Here is a 15,459-nt window from a genome sequence, read left to right on the forward strand (position 1 = left end):
TGACCCATTTACGAAAACTCAAATTTTTAATTTCTAATTTAAAAAATGAATGGCACTTTCAAATGGATATTATTTGTTCTTCCACCAGCGATTTTCCTCCTTCGCCGCCGTCGATCGAACTCTCTCCTCCTTCAAATATAAAAAAAATTCCGCCAACTAGCGAAAGGCGATTGTGTGGTAGTGATCTTCGTGTGATAGGTTCACGCCGTTCTGCTTGAAATTGGTGTTATGTTCGTGGTAGAAGAAAAGAATTCATAACGCACCCATGACATTCACGTGGATTAATCCTACAACCAGTACTCGTCGCTGAGACCGAAACGCGATTTACCTTTTGCCAATCGAATAAATCGTTGGTGGGAGGAGAGGATACTTTCCATTTATTCGAGTCAACGGTTTTTCCGAGCGAGATATACGAAGACAGTCGCGTTTCGCTTTAGTGCCGTGTGTTCTAGGATCGCCGCCGATTGTGCGCGTGCACCGAACAGATTGACTTGAAAAAGGAAAAAAGCAAATTTTTATTCGGTACTCTTCCCAAATAGGGAAACGAACACCTGCCAACGAAATTTTCAGATATTTCCTTCTTTGTCCCAATTGTATATTTCACATTCGAAAAGGTAAGTCTAGTATCAGCAATGTGCTTTTCTCAACCTCAACACATATGCCTTGTTTTCCTTTCAACATTTCCAAATTCATAGCAAATCGAAACGTTTTGTAACGCGCTCTACCGGATTTCGGAAAACCGAGTCGTCGGAATCCATAAAAAAAAACGAGATTAATTCACGGCAACTCGAGTCGAAAATGGCAAAAAATATATGAATTTTCTGTCTGTTATAAAACCGAAACAAAATGAGGCCACTCTCATGAAAAATTCTGAAATTCAACAGCTTTTTTTTCTTCTGCTTTCTTGTTAGAGGTAAAAAGTTTCTCCGTTATTCTAGATCCAGAATGGCTCGCGGACACCAGAAAATTCAATCTCAGGCAAAAGCTGCAGAAAAGTCAGCCAAAATAAAAAAACAGCAGGGTCACAGTGCCAATGAACAGAAGAAAGCTGCGCAAAAAGCTCTTGTGCATGTTTGCGCAGTTTGTAAAGTAAGCTTATTCGCCGATACTTTATCAATAACTTGAAAATTTCAAAAAGCCGAATAGAGCGTAGTTTATTAATGAAAAAAAAACTCGGCAATCTGTAAACGATTCAATGACTTTTTTATAACTCAGGCACAAATGCCAGACCCAAAGACATACAAGCAGCATTTTGAGAACAAGCATCCGAAGAACGACATGCCCGAGGACCTGAAGAGTATATGAAGCTGATGCTTGTAAAAATCAACTAAGCAAGAGACGGGGAGATGAAGGAAGATGAAGCTAAGCGAAACGTTAATGCCGACGTGCGAGCCACTAGCCAAAATGCGACGAATAAATCTCAAAGAAAGAGAAGTTTGGGGAAAAGAAACAGATGAGAGGGAGAGAAAAAGATACAAGGTTCTATGATTTGATATTAAGTTTGACGAGACGGAGAAAAGAGCGAGCGAAAAGCCTTCACGTTATTTCAGTTCATCCGCAATGGTCCGAGTTGCGAGTGGTGAATAGAAAAAAACAAAAGAGAAGAGGTTTAGTAGCACAATCATAAGGAATGAATTCTTGTGCAAACGTAAATCACGCACTGACTTTCTATGAATTCATCTTTGCGGGATTTTACTTTTCTTATTTAAGAGACGGTGCTTATTTGTTACAAACGGCTTTACGAGGCTGAAAATCGTGGTGGTGAATCGTCGCGACGGCACGATATCGAGATAATGTAATGTGGCGTCAGGACAATGATTTTTACAATCCATGATCGTGGCTGCTAGGACAAAAGTAGAAAATACACTCGCGAGGATTCTTAATTTTTTTCTCTCTCTCTCTCGCTCTTCCTCTCGTTATCTTGCTCTGCACCATCCTCGGAGCTCGATTGTGGTGCGTAAATGAAAAAAAAAAAAAAAAAATTCAAAGTCTGTTTTGGTTACGAACTCGCAGTTCACTCACGTCGCTCAAGTGCGATCACTTCGCTTCGCCAATATCTTCCGATTTTTATTGTATAGTTCACGAAAATCTTAAATAGTTCACGCAAACAACTGCCAATTATGAAGATATCAAGTTAAAACGAGGACAAGTAAAGATAAAGGAGAATTTTTCCATGCGATCGTCGAGGATTGAAATGCGATAAACAACATAAATAAAAAAAAAAAAAAAACAAAGAAAATGCAACGATTTCGCATGGCAATAACGACGCAAAGTACTTCGTATTGTAACAAACTTATGTATGTTGTCGAAAAACATTGTAGAAAATAGTCTCGACTGCAATCGTCTTTCATATAAAACGTTGAATTTTCTATAACTTCGTTTCATTTCACGCTGTTTTATTCCACCGACGTACTTATCGAAATACATTTTTTCCCTCGGATTTTTCAAAGACTTGTCTCTTTTGTTTCTTTACCATATTCTTTTTTATATTGTGAGGTCAAATTATGGAAGATGAAAAAAAAACCCATAAGAAACTACGTCAATTTGGCCGGATGGGTTTGAGTGTAGTTTTTTTTATTAAAACCTTGTACATAACGTTTATTTATTCATTCTCGTTCTGCAATTTGCTGATCGGAATTATTGAAGATTCTCACTAAATGAAAAAAGATAAAAAAAACAAATCTTTCAGCCACTGTTAAATCCGTCGTTTCCCGTACTCTTCAAATTTTTATTCAATAAAATTGTATAATATATTTGGATGTTAGCATAAAACATTTGAACGAAAAACCAATGAGTCGACATTTTTTCATTGCGAGGCATTTATAACCAGCAGATTTGACGCTCGGACGCGAATACCCGTGATCAAGACGCTCCAAGAACGGTTGTATAGTTGTGACAATTACCCAGCGCCATTTGGACAGAGGAAAGCAGCGATAATTAGCTGCATAATTCTGGATTTTCTGTATCTCGTTTCGGCTCTCAGCCAAGCACTCGTAACCTGTTGCATTGGCCCATTCGGTCTCGATGACAAGCGAAATTATCGGGATTCGGTAACATGGATTCTCGTTCTCGTGTGTCAGGAGGACATTAGCGATGCAATTACGCGTGGATGTGCATTGAACAACGCGTCTCTCATTAGCCTTGGTGTTACGTTGTCATGGATTCGTCAGAGTGGATTTTCTCTAGCGTGTCAAATTTCGATTCGATTAGCGTAGTTCGAAATAACGAAAAATAAATTCTTTTTCACATCTATATCAGCAGCTCATAAATTTTCAGCTTATTTCCTCGACGCACGGACCTAAACCGGTGACGAATTATTGTAACGGTATTCATTCGTGCTCACGTTTGCTCGAGAAAATCGTGGCGAGAGAACGAAAGAGAGATTAGCCCAAAGTGTTTTCATAACAATTTGACATTTTTTGAATTTCAAACCGATTAATCAAGACGGAAATACTTGCACGAAAACGACACGTGCAATTCCGACTGAAAGAATGCTTACCATATTGAGAAGACAAAACTTCCCATGCAACAGTTCCGGATTGCCCCCTGTTTCGAAAAATGATGTAACAGTAGTTGTTCGACAGCGTGACAGCGTGCTACTGAGATAAAAATTCAAAGCATCGACTCGATCGATTTTATCTGCTGTGTGTGTATGAATGAAATAGTCGATTTTTGACGTCGATGAGTGTGCACATCGTAAACGATGTGTACATCTTCGGATAACGAACGGCAGAATGTCAACTGACGATACAAATTTCATCATTATCGAGGCAATAAAAACCGTTGCAACCGTCGTCGTAGCAGCTGTGTTTCTTCAGTTTTTCGACTGTAGAGGCGCTCGGCGGGGAAATATGATGGATACCTAAGAATCTATTGCGATGTTTTCCTTGGACCGAACGAAATAAAATATCATAAAAAAATAGTCGTGGGGGAAAAGGAATATCGAACAAAGCCCTCGCGTAGTTCGTAATGTGACTCTGTGAAAATGGATACCGTTCTGTGTTATTGTTGATGTTTACTCAGGGGTCAACGGGATATCGAAAGATAATCGTCGAGAAAAATATAGTGACGGTTAATCACGATCGTGGCATCGACAATGAAACGTTGTGAAAAACTCTGCCGGTTATTCAACGCATCGAAATATTTAATGCGTGATACGATATTATAAGAGCAGGGCAAGAGGACAATCTGTTTGTTGTTTGGTCCGTTGGTAAACCCCCACCACCGCTCTACACGAGTTTCATAATTTTGTGATGTGACTCGAGACGATAGTAGCAGCGAAGGAAGTGCCGCTTGAAGCGAGGGAAAACGATGTTTATTATATCAGTCGGGCAATCGTCTAGGTGACGTATAAGTAGGACCAAAAGACCGAGGATGTATCAGTCTACTCGAAAACGTCGTTGGCGGAGCGGTCATTTTCGTCGGGCGCTGCGATCCGATTCAACGAAAATTCTGTCCTCGTATATTTTCGTGTAGCAAACATTGTTTTTAACTCATTGATTGAATATTGGAAGAGAGAATGGTAGATTCGGTTTTTCATACCCGTTCCCTGGGGGCCGCTGCCGAAGGTGTCAGAGACCAATACGCCGATGGGAAAGCTGCCAAAGTTTGGGAAGTTTTTATCGGTGACAAGAATCAACGAACGAAAAATTACAAAGACTTTCTCGTCGGACTGCTGCGGGAAAAAGGTTGCCGCAAAATTTTGGACGTTGCTTGCGGAACGGGAGTGGATTCCGTTTTACTTCTGGAAGAAGGTTTCGACGTTGTCAGTGTCGATGCTTCCGACAAAATGCTCAAGTACGCTCTCAAATCTCGATGGGAGAGACGCAAAGAACCGGCCTTCGATAATTGGGGTAATTCATTTTATTTCATTTCACATATGTTATTCAAACAAATTTTATTCGGCGTAAAGATTCGTCAATTCATTATTCGCGAAACAATTCAAATTTTTATACGTTTTTTTTGTCGAATCTTTTTTTTTTTTATGCATTTTTTTCTTTTTCAATTCAACAACCCAGCATGAGATCTCCACGTTGAATGTGAATTCCAACGCATCCACGTGGCTTCGTCATACGCTCGAAATAATTTCGTCATCTAGCGAATGTTTAACGCCATAAAACGTTGCTACAAAACTGAGGCGGTATCAGCGAAAAATAACTTTATCGAATAACTTTATCAAATCACGACAATTAGGGTCGTCGAGTTTATCATATTCGATTATACCTCGAGTGCTTTGATTATTCTCTTTTCAATACTCCTGAGAATACATTTTTATCTGTGTCAATATATTTAACGATTTTCTTTCTCTCTTGCGTTGTTTCGAACGGCAGCCCATCTCTGCCCTGATTGCGCTATCACCGCGTACAGAGAGAAAGAGAAAGAGAGCGGTAGAGAAGGAAACAAAAATGGAGGTCAAATGCGAGAGATGTAGCATATTGACCTTCGGGCAATCTCAACGAGATTAGTGAAACGTGGCACGAATAGACAAATCTGTTATTTTTCTTATCGTTCTATAACCCAAACTCCCAAGCTCATTGTCATCTTTAAATTATCGAATTTCAAACTTGACTTTTTATGGATTTCAAGGGAATCGATGGGGGAACAAAATAATACATTGCCTCGTCACCGAAAATGGAGGTATTATGACTTAAAAGCTGTTGAGATGAATTTTTTTTTTCATTCTTTTCGATGTATCCGATAAACGAATGTGTCAATTTCTCACGTCGCGATAAAACGAGAAATCGAATTTCCTTATCCGCCGCACGCGCCTCCTTATTCTCGTTGTCCATCGGTGGCAAATTCGCCTTATCTTTGGATCATCGATATCCGTTTTCCGTTCTTCAAGATATCTGACAAGCGAAGCTTTTGTGGGTCGCCAAGATTCAATGTTTCTTGGGTGGTGTCTCGCACGATTTTTTCGTAACCTCAAATTGGCTGATAAATTATGATAAAAATAAAAAATCAAATATAAAATTGTATCTTTTGGCTTTACAGTGATCGAAGAAGCGAATTGGTTGACTTTACCCGAGGACATAGGGCACTTGTCGGACGGTGGTTTCGACGCTGTCATCTGCTTGGGCAACAGCTTTGCTCACATGCCAGACTCCTTCGGTGACCAGAGAGAACAAAGGTACGAGCTGCGCACAGACATCGCGCGTTTCGTTTACCGAGAAAAAAGCCGCAAACGAGTGACATCAATCGTGACATTTTTAATATTTTGTCGTAGGCAAGCCCTGGCGAATTTCGCGCGGTGTGTCAAACCGGGTGGTTTGTTTTTGATCGACCACAGGAATTACGATTACATGATGAAGACTGGCTACACCCCACCAAAATGCATTTATTACAACGTAAGTTAACATGTCGTGCGAATCCAACGAAATTTTACTTCCAATTTCGAGTCATTTGATGTTTAAGCAAAATAGAGACAACGGGGTGTTAAATTTTTGTTTGTAAACTGTTTTTAATTAATGCTGCAATCGTAATGGACCAGTAGAGTTTTTATTTTCATTCTATAAAACCGAGAAGTTTCTTGAAAACTGTTTTTTACGTGTGATTTTGAATTTTCGCGTGAGGTCACTCCGTTGGTAAAGACTGCGTAAGTGCGAGTAACACAAAAGATTCGTGAGAATTATGAGTTATAACGTCCATCATTGGTGTCTCGTGCCTGAATGCCATAATACGAGTGTAAAAAGTGTAAAATTTAAAAATACCGCGGAGTGACGTCGCAAAGAAGACGATTTTTCAAATAGAGTTATAAAATCTACATTGCATTTTTGTGAATAAAAACGACGCTTCTCGTTGACTTTTCACGAGATCGTAAGCACACGCGTTTTTAGTATATTTTCTTACACGGTGTAAAATAGCGTATTGCAAAATGCCATCGGGTTCGAGAGGGTTTTTGATAAAAGTTGACGATCCTCGAAACTCGTTGTTAGCACGTTATCGCTGGAGGTCAATCCGAAAGATGTGTGCACAAAAAATAAAAGCATTGCCCGTTTGTCCCGACAGAGCGAGCACATGATAGATATAAAGACGTCGGTGCTCTACGTCTGCGGAAAGCCAGCGATAGTGACCCTCGACTATCTCATTTCATTGGAGCCGGACAAGAGCACGAGCGATCCCGAAAACACGAGCGAGTTCCGGCTCTCGTATTATCCTCACAAACTCGACGTGTTTCGGGACATGCTCGACGAGATTTTCACCAAGTCGAAGAGGCACACGATCTACGGCGACTTCAAGCCTCTCGACGAGGTCGAAAACCCAGGATTTTACATTCACGTGATCGAGAGCAAGGTCTAGGCCGAGGAGTCATTCGTCGTTCGTGCATTTCAAAGAGCCTCTTCTGGAGGAGGAGTCCAAATCTGGAATTTCAGCTCGCGAGTGCCTCCCCACGCACGCGTTTATCTCCGACCAACGAATTCAAATAATATTTTATCCTCCAGTCATTTTTATGAAAAAAAAAATTCAATTTTAGCCCGAACGTAAAGGTTTTCTGCATCTCAGAATCCCGCTCGCCCGATAATTACGTTCTGTTATTTTCAATCAACAAAAATAGTAAGAGTGAAAAAAATACTGGACGCTGTATATTATATATACGTACGATAACGTACATACACTTTATTTTAGATTATTTTGTATAAATGTTAAATATACACGTTTGAAAGCAAGACTCGAAGTGAGAGTGTTGTTTTTTCTTTCTGTTCTTGTTCTTGTTGATGTTTGATTAATTTTTAAAATTTCTTCATTTATTGATAGACGTGTGATGCGAGCAGAGCGCGCATTAATGGATTTATGGCCTGTTTTTGCTGGTGTAATATAATATCGTATAACTTTCAATCGTTTATCTGTTTGTATTTCCATTGTTTATTATTACTTAATAATATAAGCTCGAAAGCAGCTTCCTCAGGCGTTTCGGAGCAAGGAGTTGAGTCACGAACGAAAAGTCATTGCGGTTGAAGAAAGTGGGATGATGATCGTCAGTGTCACCGTTGAGTTTGTTCTTTCTTTTTTTTTTTTTTTACAAATTTGGTATAGTAAAAGTAGCAAAAAAAGGGGGAAGCGGAGCGCAGAATTGGGCAAAATTAAATTGCTCGATAGTTCAGCGTCGATGTTTCCGAACTGGGGAGTTTTTCTCAGCCTGGATTCGCAGAAAGAAAATGACTCGCGAACGGATTGTAGGGAAAATTGAAAAATCTACAAATACAAAATTGAAGATGCGATTCGCCCGAGGAGCGTTGATCATTTCAATCTTGCCCATTCTCGTGCCGCTCGCGCTTCATTTACGGACAAAATCCAATATTTAATTGTTAAACAAGTTTTGAGATTTTTTTGTTTTCATAGAAATCTTGCGATCCGGATAACGAGCTGCCCACGTCAAAAACTGGACGAAGTGTGTGTATTTTGTTGATGTGTGTGTGTGCGTGCGTGCGTGTAAGTGAAAGTTCGGATTTTTAGCCAAGTAGTAGCAAAAATGTGTCTTCAATTTCTTATGACAATCAGTTGCTCATTGATTTTGTATTGTTTGATACACTTCGCTGCTTGTTAAATTTTTGGCTCGTCGCGTGTCACACACGACGAGCGTTAGACCTTCGTATTTTTTGTATTCTCGATCGTTCTTCTTGTTACCGCGACTGATTGAATTTAAAAATATAACGAATAACAAAAGAGGGCGTTATTTTGTTGCTTTATTTCGTCTTTATCTCCCGAAGGAAAAGTAATTTTCTTAGTGTCTGTTTTCTTTTTATTTTATTTTATTTTTTTCATAGGTTATGTTTTTGTTATGAATCGCCGTACGACCCCGTATCCTCCCTCCACCCCCCCCCCCCCCCTCCCCTTGAAGCGATGCAAAAATAATATTATTTATGTATCTAGTTTCGCACATCGTAAACGAAGCGATATTTGGTGAGAGGAAGGCAGTTAAACGAGCTTTTTTCGAGGGCGAAGAATGAGCGAATCATCGATCGACTGTAATTCGCGTCACACAATAGCAGCAATGAAAAATCATTGAAAATCATACCGAGTTTCGATACAAATGTCAACCGTCAGGATTTACAAATATTCGATACAATACTTTTTCTTCATCCATATCGTTAGCGAAGTGTGTGTTTATTTCGTTATTTTTTATTCTTTTTTATTGGAACCCTCTTTCGTCATATCATATTATCTGTAATAATTGTACGAAATTTTTCATCGACATTGTACTCGTTCGGGTGGTCGCCTTCGAATCGCATCGTCGAACGCTACATTCGTCACGTTCCGTCTTTATTGCTTCGCCGCGCCCTCTGGAGTATCAACAGCATTTTTAAACTTTCGCATAGAATTTGAACTACGAATAGAGCCAGCTATATCGTCTCTTAATCTAAAATCTATTTAACATATCGTATTTCTCATCGTTTACTTTTCTCTCTTATATATCAATAATTTACTATTTATTCATTTGAAATAACGTAAAATAGTATATAATATTCAATGATCTGTTTCATAACCGCTTATTCAAATTCCCACTCTCTCGCTCTCTTTTTCTCTCTCGACTGCTCTACGTCATATATACATCCGCATATACATGCATGCACACGTACAAGAGAGTATGGGCATGTATACAGCAGGGGCATATATTGGGTATTTATATATTTATAGTATATAATGATGTAGTGTGTATGCGCGTGTACGAGTGACAAAATGTGTGTCGGTGTAACGATAAAAACAGAGGCTCGCGAACTTGTTACACTTATTCCTTCCTACATAACGCCTTAAAGTTGGTGCTCGCGCGGTCGTTCAAAAAATTCATTCCCCTTCGATCCGAGCTGCCCCATTCCCAGCCGCTAAGAATATCGGAATACTAATCGGTGTGTTAAAAATCAAAGACAATATTGCGCGAGGAACGCGATCGATAACGGTGAAATAATTCATGGTCGATCGTCGTTAAGATTCTCAGCGAAATTCGTTCGGCTCGTTATTTAATAGAATCCAGGACGATACAACGAGATTCATTATTGCTATATCGTTATAATGTTATAATAACAGGAGCATATCGGCGTGTCAGAGTGTACGCGGATGATCGATGGGTGATGAGGTTAGGAAAGGGATGCATGGGATTTTAGCGGAGTAAAATACATACTTACGTGGCATAATGACGAATAAATGAATGTGCAATTCGCATTGATTTATTTTTAACGATTTTAAACTGAGCGGATAATTGCGATTAGTGTGTTTCTTCGTTTTTGACTTCTCGCGTCGCGTACGTTCGTGTTCTCGCTCGCTCTCACACGTGTTCACTCTTATTCCATATATTTATACGTGTCCGACCCCTCTAAAGAATAAATGATGTATATACACGCGCATACACATACACGCAATGTGTACCATTCGCATAAATACGTTTTATATGTATATTCGATACACACGAGTATGCACAAATATTCATACACGTATATTTATGTACAATCGCATAGTTACAATATGTATAGTATTTTTTTCTTTCCCTTCCTTCTTTATTATGTACAACTAATATTGCTGTTTGGCTCCCCCGTGTCTCCTGTCTCCGTGTATGTCAGGTTATGTGTATGTTCGTACGTGTACGCGCGTAGGTCCATTCTCCAGCTATTATAACCGACCGATATGGCGGCTCGCACTCCGTGACCTTTTCAATGACGTATTTGACTAAATGATTGAAAACAGCCCCGTCCGCTTCACCGTGAGCAATATCGTTTTTTCTCTCTTTGCGAAACTCTCGCGCGCGCGATTAGTTCTCTCTCTGTCGAGGGAAGCGACACGAGTGACAATGACCGTTGATTCATAACCAATGGTCGCTCTGCTCAAAATCAAGAGTACTATTTTTTAATCTCTATAATAAAACAGGCCCGCGTAATCCGTATCACGATTTTAGCTTTTTCTCTCATATTTGCTGCAATTTAATATCACCTTTGTTTTTAACAAGTCCCACTTTGGTCCGTTTGCCGCCCGGACATAACCTCTATCGAACACCCTATGACCGAGCGGTGTGCTTTCCTTTGTTACATTTTGTTTACCTTCTTTTCGCTTCTCTTCTCACGCCCTTTCCCATTTTTATTATTTTTATCCTCCACTCTATATTTTTTCTTCTCAACGCATCGTCAGACTCGTGCGAGAGCCTCCTTCACATTCGGATCCTCCGTAAATCTATATTTCGATAAATCACTCATCGCGCGAATTTAAGGCAATAACAGCAACGCGTGTAGAGTCAAGAAACATATTTCGTCGCTGCGGCGTCCCCGCAACTGTGTTTTATTTACCAATTTATCTACAATCGTCGAGGAAATTGGTAAAAATATTTTTCTCTCTTTAGTTTCTTCTTCTTTATCTTTGCTCGGTGAATCGTCTAAAGTTTTTGACCGATACAAATATTGCTGCGGATTCACCTTAGACGAGAACCAATCGTACTTATTACCTATTACGGATTCTAAATGCTACTGATAAATGTATCTATGTCGTGTTTAACGCGCACTCATATTCGCGCACTACCCTACCTCTTACTCTTTTGCTGTTGCCTTTTTTTGTTATTTATAGTGAATATTTCGATGTTTCGCAGAAGCCGTCGCAAGCATTTTTTACCCCCGCCTTTTTTCCTATCAATTGTCCTTTCGTATTCTTTTTTATCCCGTGTGTGAGTGTGTATGTCTGTTGGGTGAGTCGAGTGCGATTCCAAATGCACGTTCGCGCGTGCCGCGTATATGATCGACGCGCATCATCATGGCGGAACTGAGAACTAAGCACGAGAGACCGCGTCCCTTCAGTTTACATTTTTCTTCATAACCCGTTAATGCTTTTCCAAATATCTTTGTTTTCAATATTTATATCATCATTTTTCTGTATATTGCTTCGTATTCTATAAACCATTCTCGTCCCTCTTTTTATACAAACGCTGTGTTGAATCTCATGTTCAAAAAGTACGATCCTAACCTCCACGCTCGCAGTCGCGCTTTTCGCTCGTGCTTCAGATCTCGTTTCCATACTATTTCGACGCGATCTGATAAATCGTTAAAAAATGTTCTCTCTCTCTCATCCTTTTGTTGTATCCTTTGTGTTCTTTTACATCGTTTCGTTTATTGAAGCAAACTTGCAGCTTATAGTTTTTTCTTATGCCTAGAAAACCTTGTGGAGCGTGGGAATGTGTTTTTATCAATTTGATTTTATCGTTTTAAAGTGTCTTCCGGTAATTGAAATCGATCTCGTTCTTTTGTTTATTATCACCGATGACAAAAATTTCGTATCTCGCAAAAGGACGTCGTCCATATTTCATCACTCGTTTAATTATATTGTTACAATCCGCTCACATTATTCGCGCGGTAACGCTTTCGTATCGATGCTCATTTCGTTTTGTATTCCTTTTTAAACATCTCGTGTTTCCTCATAAATCTCATAGTCCGAACACTTTGAAGTCGTGAATAATAGAATAAACGCGTTTATACGGTAGCTTATCGATCAGTTTTTAGTCTCTCTCTCAGTGTCTGTTTCGTGTATCGTTTTTAATGCGTCGGTGCGTGTCGCCGGTCGCGTGTGAGTGTGTATATGATGAGCGATATACGTAGCACGTTTTAAAAGTTTATCTATTCGTGCAACGACGATCTCGACGAATCATCGTCGCATAAGCCGTGGCAACGTTCAACAACCTCGTCAGCGCGAAAAAGCGTCTCTGAGAATTAACATTAATTGAGTAGTCGTGTGCCGAGTCGCGTCGACACGGCGAATCCACCGCGAGAGCTTTCCTCGCACTTATTTACACATTCGAAAAAATGGGGGAAGAAAACAAAGAAAGAGCAACAACAGTTCGCGACCCGCCGAGTCACCGGGGCGGGGAGGCGCATCCGTGAAATCCTCATTCGTCAATATTCGTATCGATGCTCGAATGAAAAATATTCGCGCGGATAAATGCAGTGGTTCAGGGATGAAAACTCACGGGTTTCGATGAAAAATAAAAATGGAACGAATCAGCAGGATGAAAATCGTCGAAAAAAATGTTTGAATCGCGCTTACGCAACGATTTTGGGAGGAAAACGATTAGATGGAATAAGGAGCGATGCGGTGAAAAAAGAAAAATGAAAGATCGGTGAGTGAGGAGAATGGAGGAGCCGAGGTTTGGAATTCGGCCGCAGTGGGGAGCGCGCGACGGTTACCGGTGACACTCTGGGCGGGAGGATGAAAAATAATGAATTTTCACAAATATTCCCGGGGCCTCGGTGGCGGCCTTTTGCGTTCGATTCGGTCGGTCCTGTCGACACTTCTCTCGGCACTGAGGTTCTCGTCGCACTCGAGCATTTGGGTAGTTTCGGTGGGTTCGGTGGGACTCATCGGTTGAGTGGCGAGGGGCGCGAGGGGGGCGGCTCCTTTGTTCCTCGATTTGCTGCGGCGTTTGCGGAGTATGAGAGGGCCGAGGGAGCCGGAGGCGTTGGCATCGTCGCGGGAGGTCGAGGCTTGGGCGAGTCGTTCGAGTAGCTCTTTCCCGATTTCTCGAGAGGTCGTTGATTTGTAGTCGCTCGCGGTCTGTCCGCCGGCGAGTCTGTCGCTCAACGAGTCTTTGCTCCTGTCGCTCGGATGGTGATGGTGGTGATGGTGATGATGATGGTGCTGTTGCTGTTGGCTGATTTCTTTAACTTGGAGACGTTCGCAAGCGGTGACCAAGGGGAGAGTCAACGTCGAGGGATCTCTGACTACCTCGAGGCTCGACGGAGAGACGACTTTTTGTTCGACGAGTGAACCGGACGTTTGAGTGCCGGCTTCGTTTTGTGCTTGGATTCCTACCGCCGAGGCGCTCGTACTCGCAGCCGCGTTTTGTTGCGCGGAGTGGGCTACCGGCGAGGCTGCGGCAGCGCCGCTTCCGTCGTCCGCTGCACTCGCCGCCGTCGTTGCTGCCGCTGAGGATTGTTGCTGCTGCTGCTGCTGCTGCTGCTCGTTCGTCGCCGCCGGGATTCTCTGGTGGGGCGGACTCGAGAGAATCACCGTCGGACTCGCCACGTTCGAGGGTTGAGCCGTCGTCGTGCTCGAGGGGTTAACCGACGGCAACCTGTTTATCAGCGTTTGCAGCATGTCCTCGAGCTTCGCCAGCCTCTGATTGACCCTCTGGACCTCCAGCTTCAAATCGACTTTGACTTCCAACACCGCGGCCAGTATCTCGCGGTCCTGACCCGGCGGCGCGGTTATCAAACCCCCGTCGTAACTCTCCAGTCTCCGTAACGAAAGCTGCTTCGACTCGACGCTCAAAGATGGCGCTGTCGTCGCGTGCGGCTCCTTGAACGGCTCACCGTCGCTCGTCTCCTCTATCGTTCCTCCCAGCTTACCGAGCTTTGGGAAAACCTTGTTCGTTCCCGCGCTCGAACTCGCTCGGGAGTCCCTCGCGCTCAACGACCTTTTGAACGTATCCGTACCCGTGCCCGCCTCGCTCCCGGAATCCAGACTCGAACTTCCTGAAAACTCGCACTACTCAGCCGCCGTTTCCCTCGCTTTTATCGCAAACTTTTGTTATATACGAGAGCACTGTGAAGGAAAAACCTACCGAGGAGTCGGCCCCACTTCGTGGTCCTGGGCCGAGCGGCGGGGGTCGTTTCATCGGTGGACGATGGTTTCCTGGAGTGTGACGTTTCGCCGTCCTTGGTGTCCTTGCTGTCGCCTTTTTCGACGTCGGCGGCGGGTCTCTCTCGTCGAAATCTGTATCGCGGTAGCGGTGAGAGAAAATTCGGAAAGAGAGAGAAAAAAGAATACATTAGCGATCGTTCTCGAGATAGTTGTCCGAGTAGCTGCGTCGGGGATCGTTTTGTAGGTGTAAATATTTAACGAAAAAAATATATACAAAAAATTGATTATGGTGTACGTGTGTTCAGTGTTTTTGTGTCATCAACGAAAAGAGATTTTCGAGAGTCGCCGGCGAGATTTTTCGTTTCACGGAACGTACGGGGGGGGGGGGGGGGATTGTTAAAGAAAACGGGCTAGAGACGAAAAGTTGGCAAAAGTCCGTGAAACTCGATCTGGCCGCGCTGCGATTCGTATCCGCAATAACTTCAAGCGCTATTTATTCTTTTACTTATTTATCTCAATAATTCTCGTTCGTTCAACATACGTCTGTAGCGTTCTTACGTCATTACAAAATGGCTACAAAGGCTATAAAGGGTACAGCTCCAGCGGTGTTCACGAGCAACCTACTTTGGTGTGCCTACGGGAAGAAAGTAAATTTTCTTTTTTGTGGCGGTTAAATGAGACGGTAAAGATACGGGAATCGGTAAAAGACCGTGAACGCTTCGGAGCCGCCGCAATTATTCCGCTGTTTTCGATTTCTCTCTCTTTTTTTCATTACTCAACACATTTCCGACGCGCTCACGCTCTTCGACGCGAGGAAACTTCGTTCACCGTGTCGCACCGATGTATCAATATAATAATAATGGTTTTATCAACGCCTCTCGAAAAACTGTAGATCGCCCCAGTCAGAAACTC

At 42.1% G+C, this 15,459-nt stretch overlaps 2 protein-coding genes across 6 annotated transcripts in view; one reads left to right on the forward strand and one right to left on the reverse strand.

Moving 5' to 3' along the window:
- The first annotated feature begins 3,798 nt into the window (after window positions 1-3,798).
- Window positions 3,799-7,667, forward strand: Gnmt (Glycine N-methyltransferase). The gene is made up of 4 exons (XM_043427775.1): window positions 3,799-4,853; window positions 5,995-6,130; window positions 6,227-6,347; window positions 7,009-7,667. The coding sequence occupies exons 1-4, from the start codon at window positions 4,520-4,522 to the stop codon at window positions 7,297-7,299; spliced, it is 882 nt and encodes a 293-aa protein (XP_043283710.1). The 5' UTR covers window positions 3,799-4,519; the 3' UTR covers window positions 7,300-7,667.
- The window catches only part of eag (ether a go-go), a 50,201-nt gene continuing 42,324 nt past the window's right edge, over window positions 7,583-15,459 (reverse strand). For all 5 annotated transcript variants that reach the window (XM_043427768.1, XM_043427765.1, XM_043427767.1 and 2 more), the window contains 2 exons: window positions 14,528-14,679; window positions 7,583-14,438 (listed from right to left, as the gene is read on the reverse strand). In XM_043427768.1, coding sequence (XP_043283703.1) covers window positions 13,192-14,438; window positions 14,528-14,679 — 1,399 coding nt within the window. In that variant the 3' untranslated portion in view covers window positions 7,583-13,191. The remainder of the gene's footprint in view (window positions 14,439-14,527; window positions 14,680-15,459) is intronic.

This window comes from Venturia canescens, chromosome 9 (assembly GCF_019457755.1).
Source record: "Venturia canescens isolate UGA chromosome 9, ASM1945775v1, whole genome shotgun sequence".
Taxonomy (NCBI): domain Eukaryota; kingdom Metazoa; phylum Arthropoda; class Insecta; order Hymenoptera; family Ichneumonidae; genus Venturia; species Venturia canescens.

Bases quoted from the DNA above. Each gene is read 5' to 3' on its own strand.
- Gnmt (XM_043427775.1), top strand. From the start codon at position 4,520: ATGGTAGATTCGGTTTTTCATACCCGTTCCCTGGGGGCCGCTGCCGAA. The intron at 6,131-6,226 runs GTACGAGCTGCG...ATTTTGTCGTAG, and splicing joins GGTGACCAGAGAGAACAAAG to GCAAGCCCTGGCGAATTTCG. The intron at 6,348-7,008 runs GTAAGTTAACAT...TTGTCCCGACAG, and splicing joins CAAAATGCATTTATTACAAC to AGCGAGCACATGATAGATAT.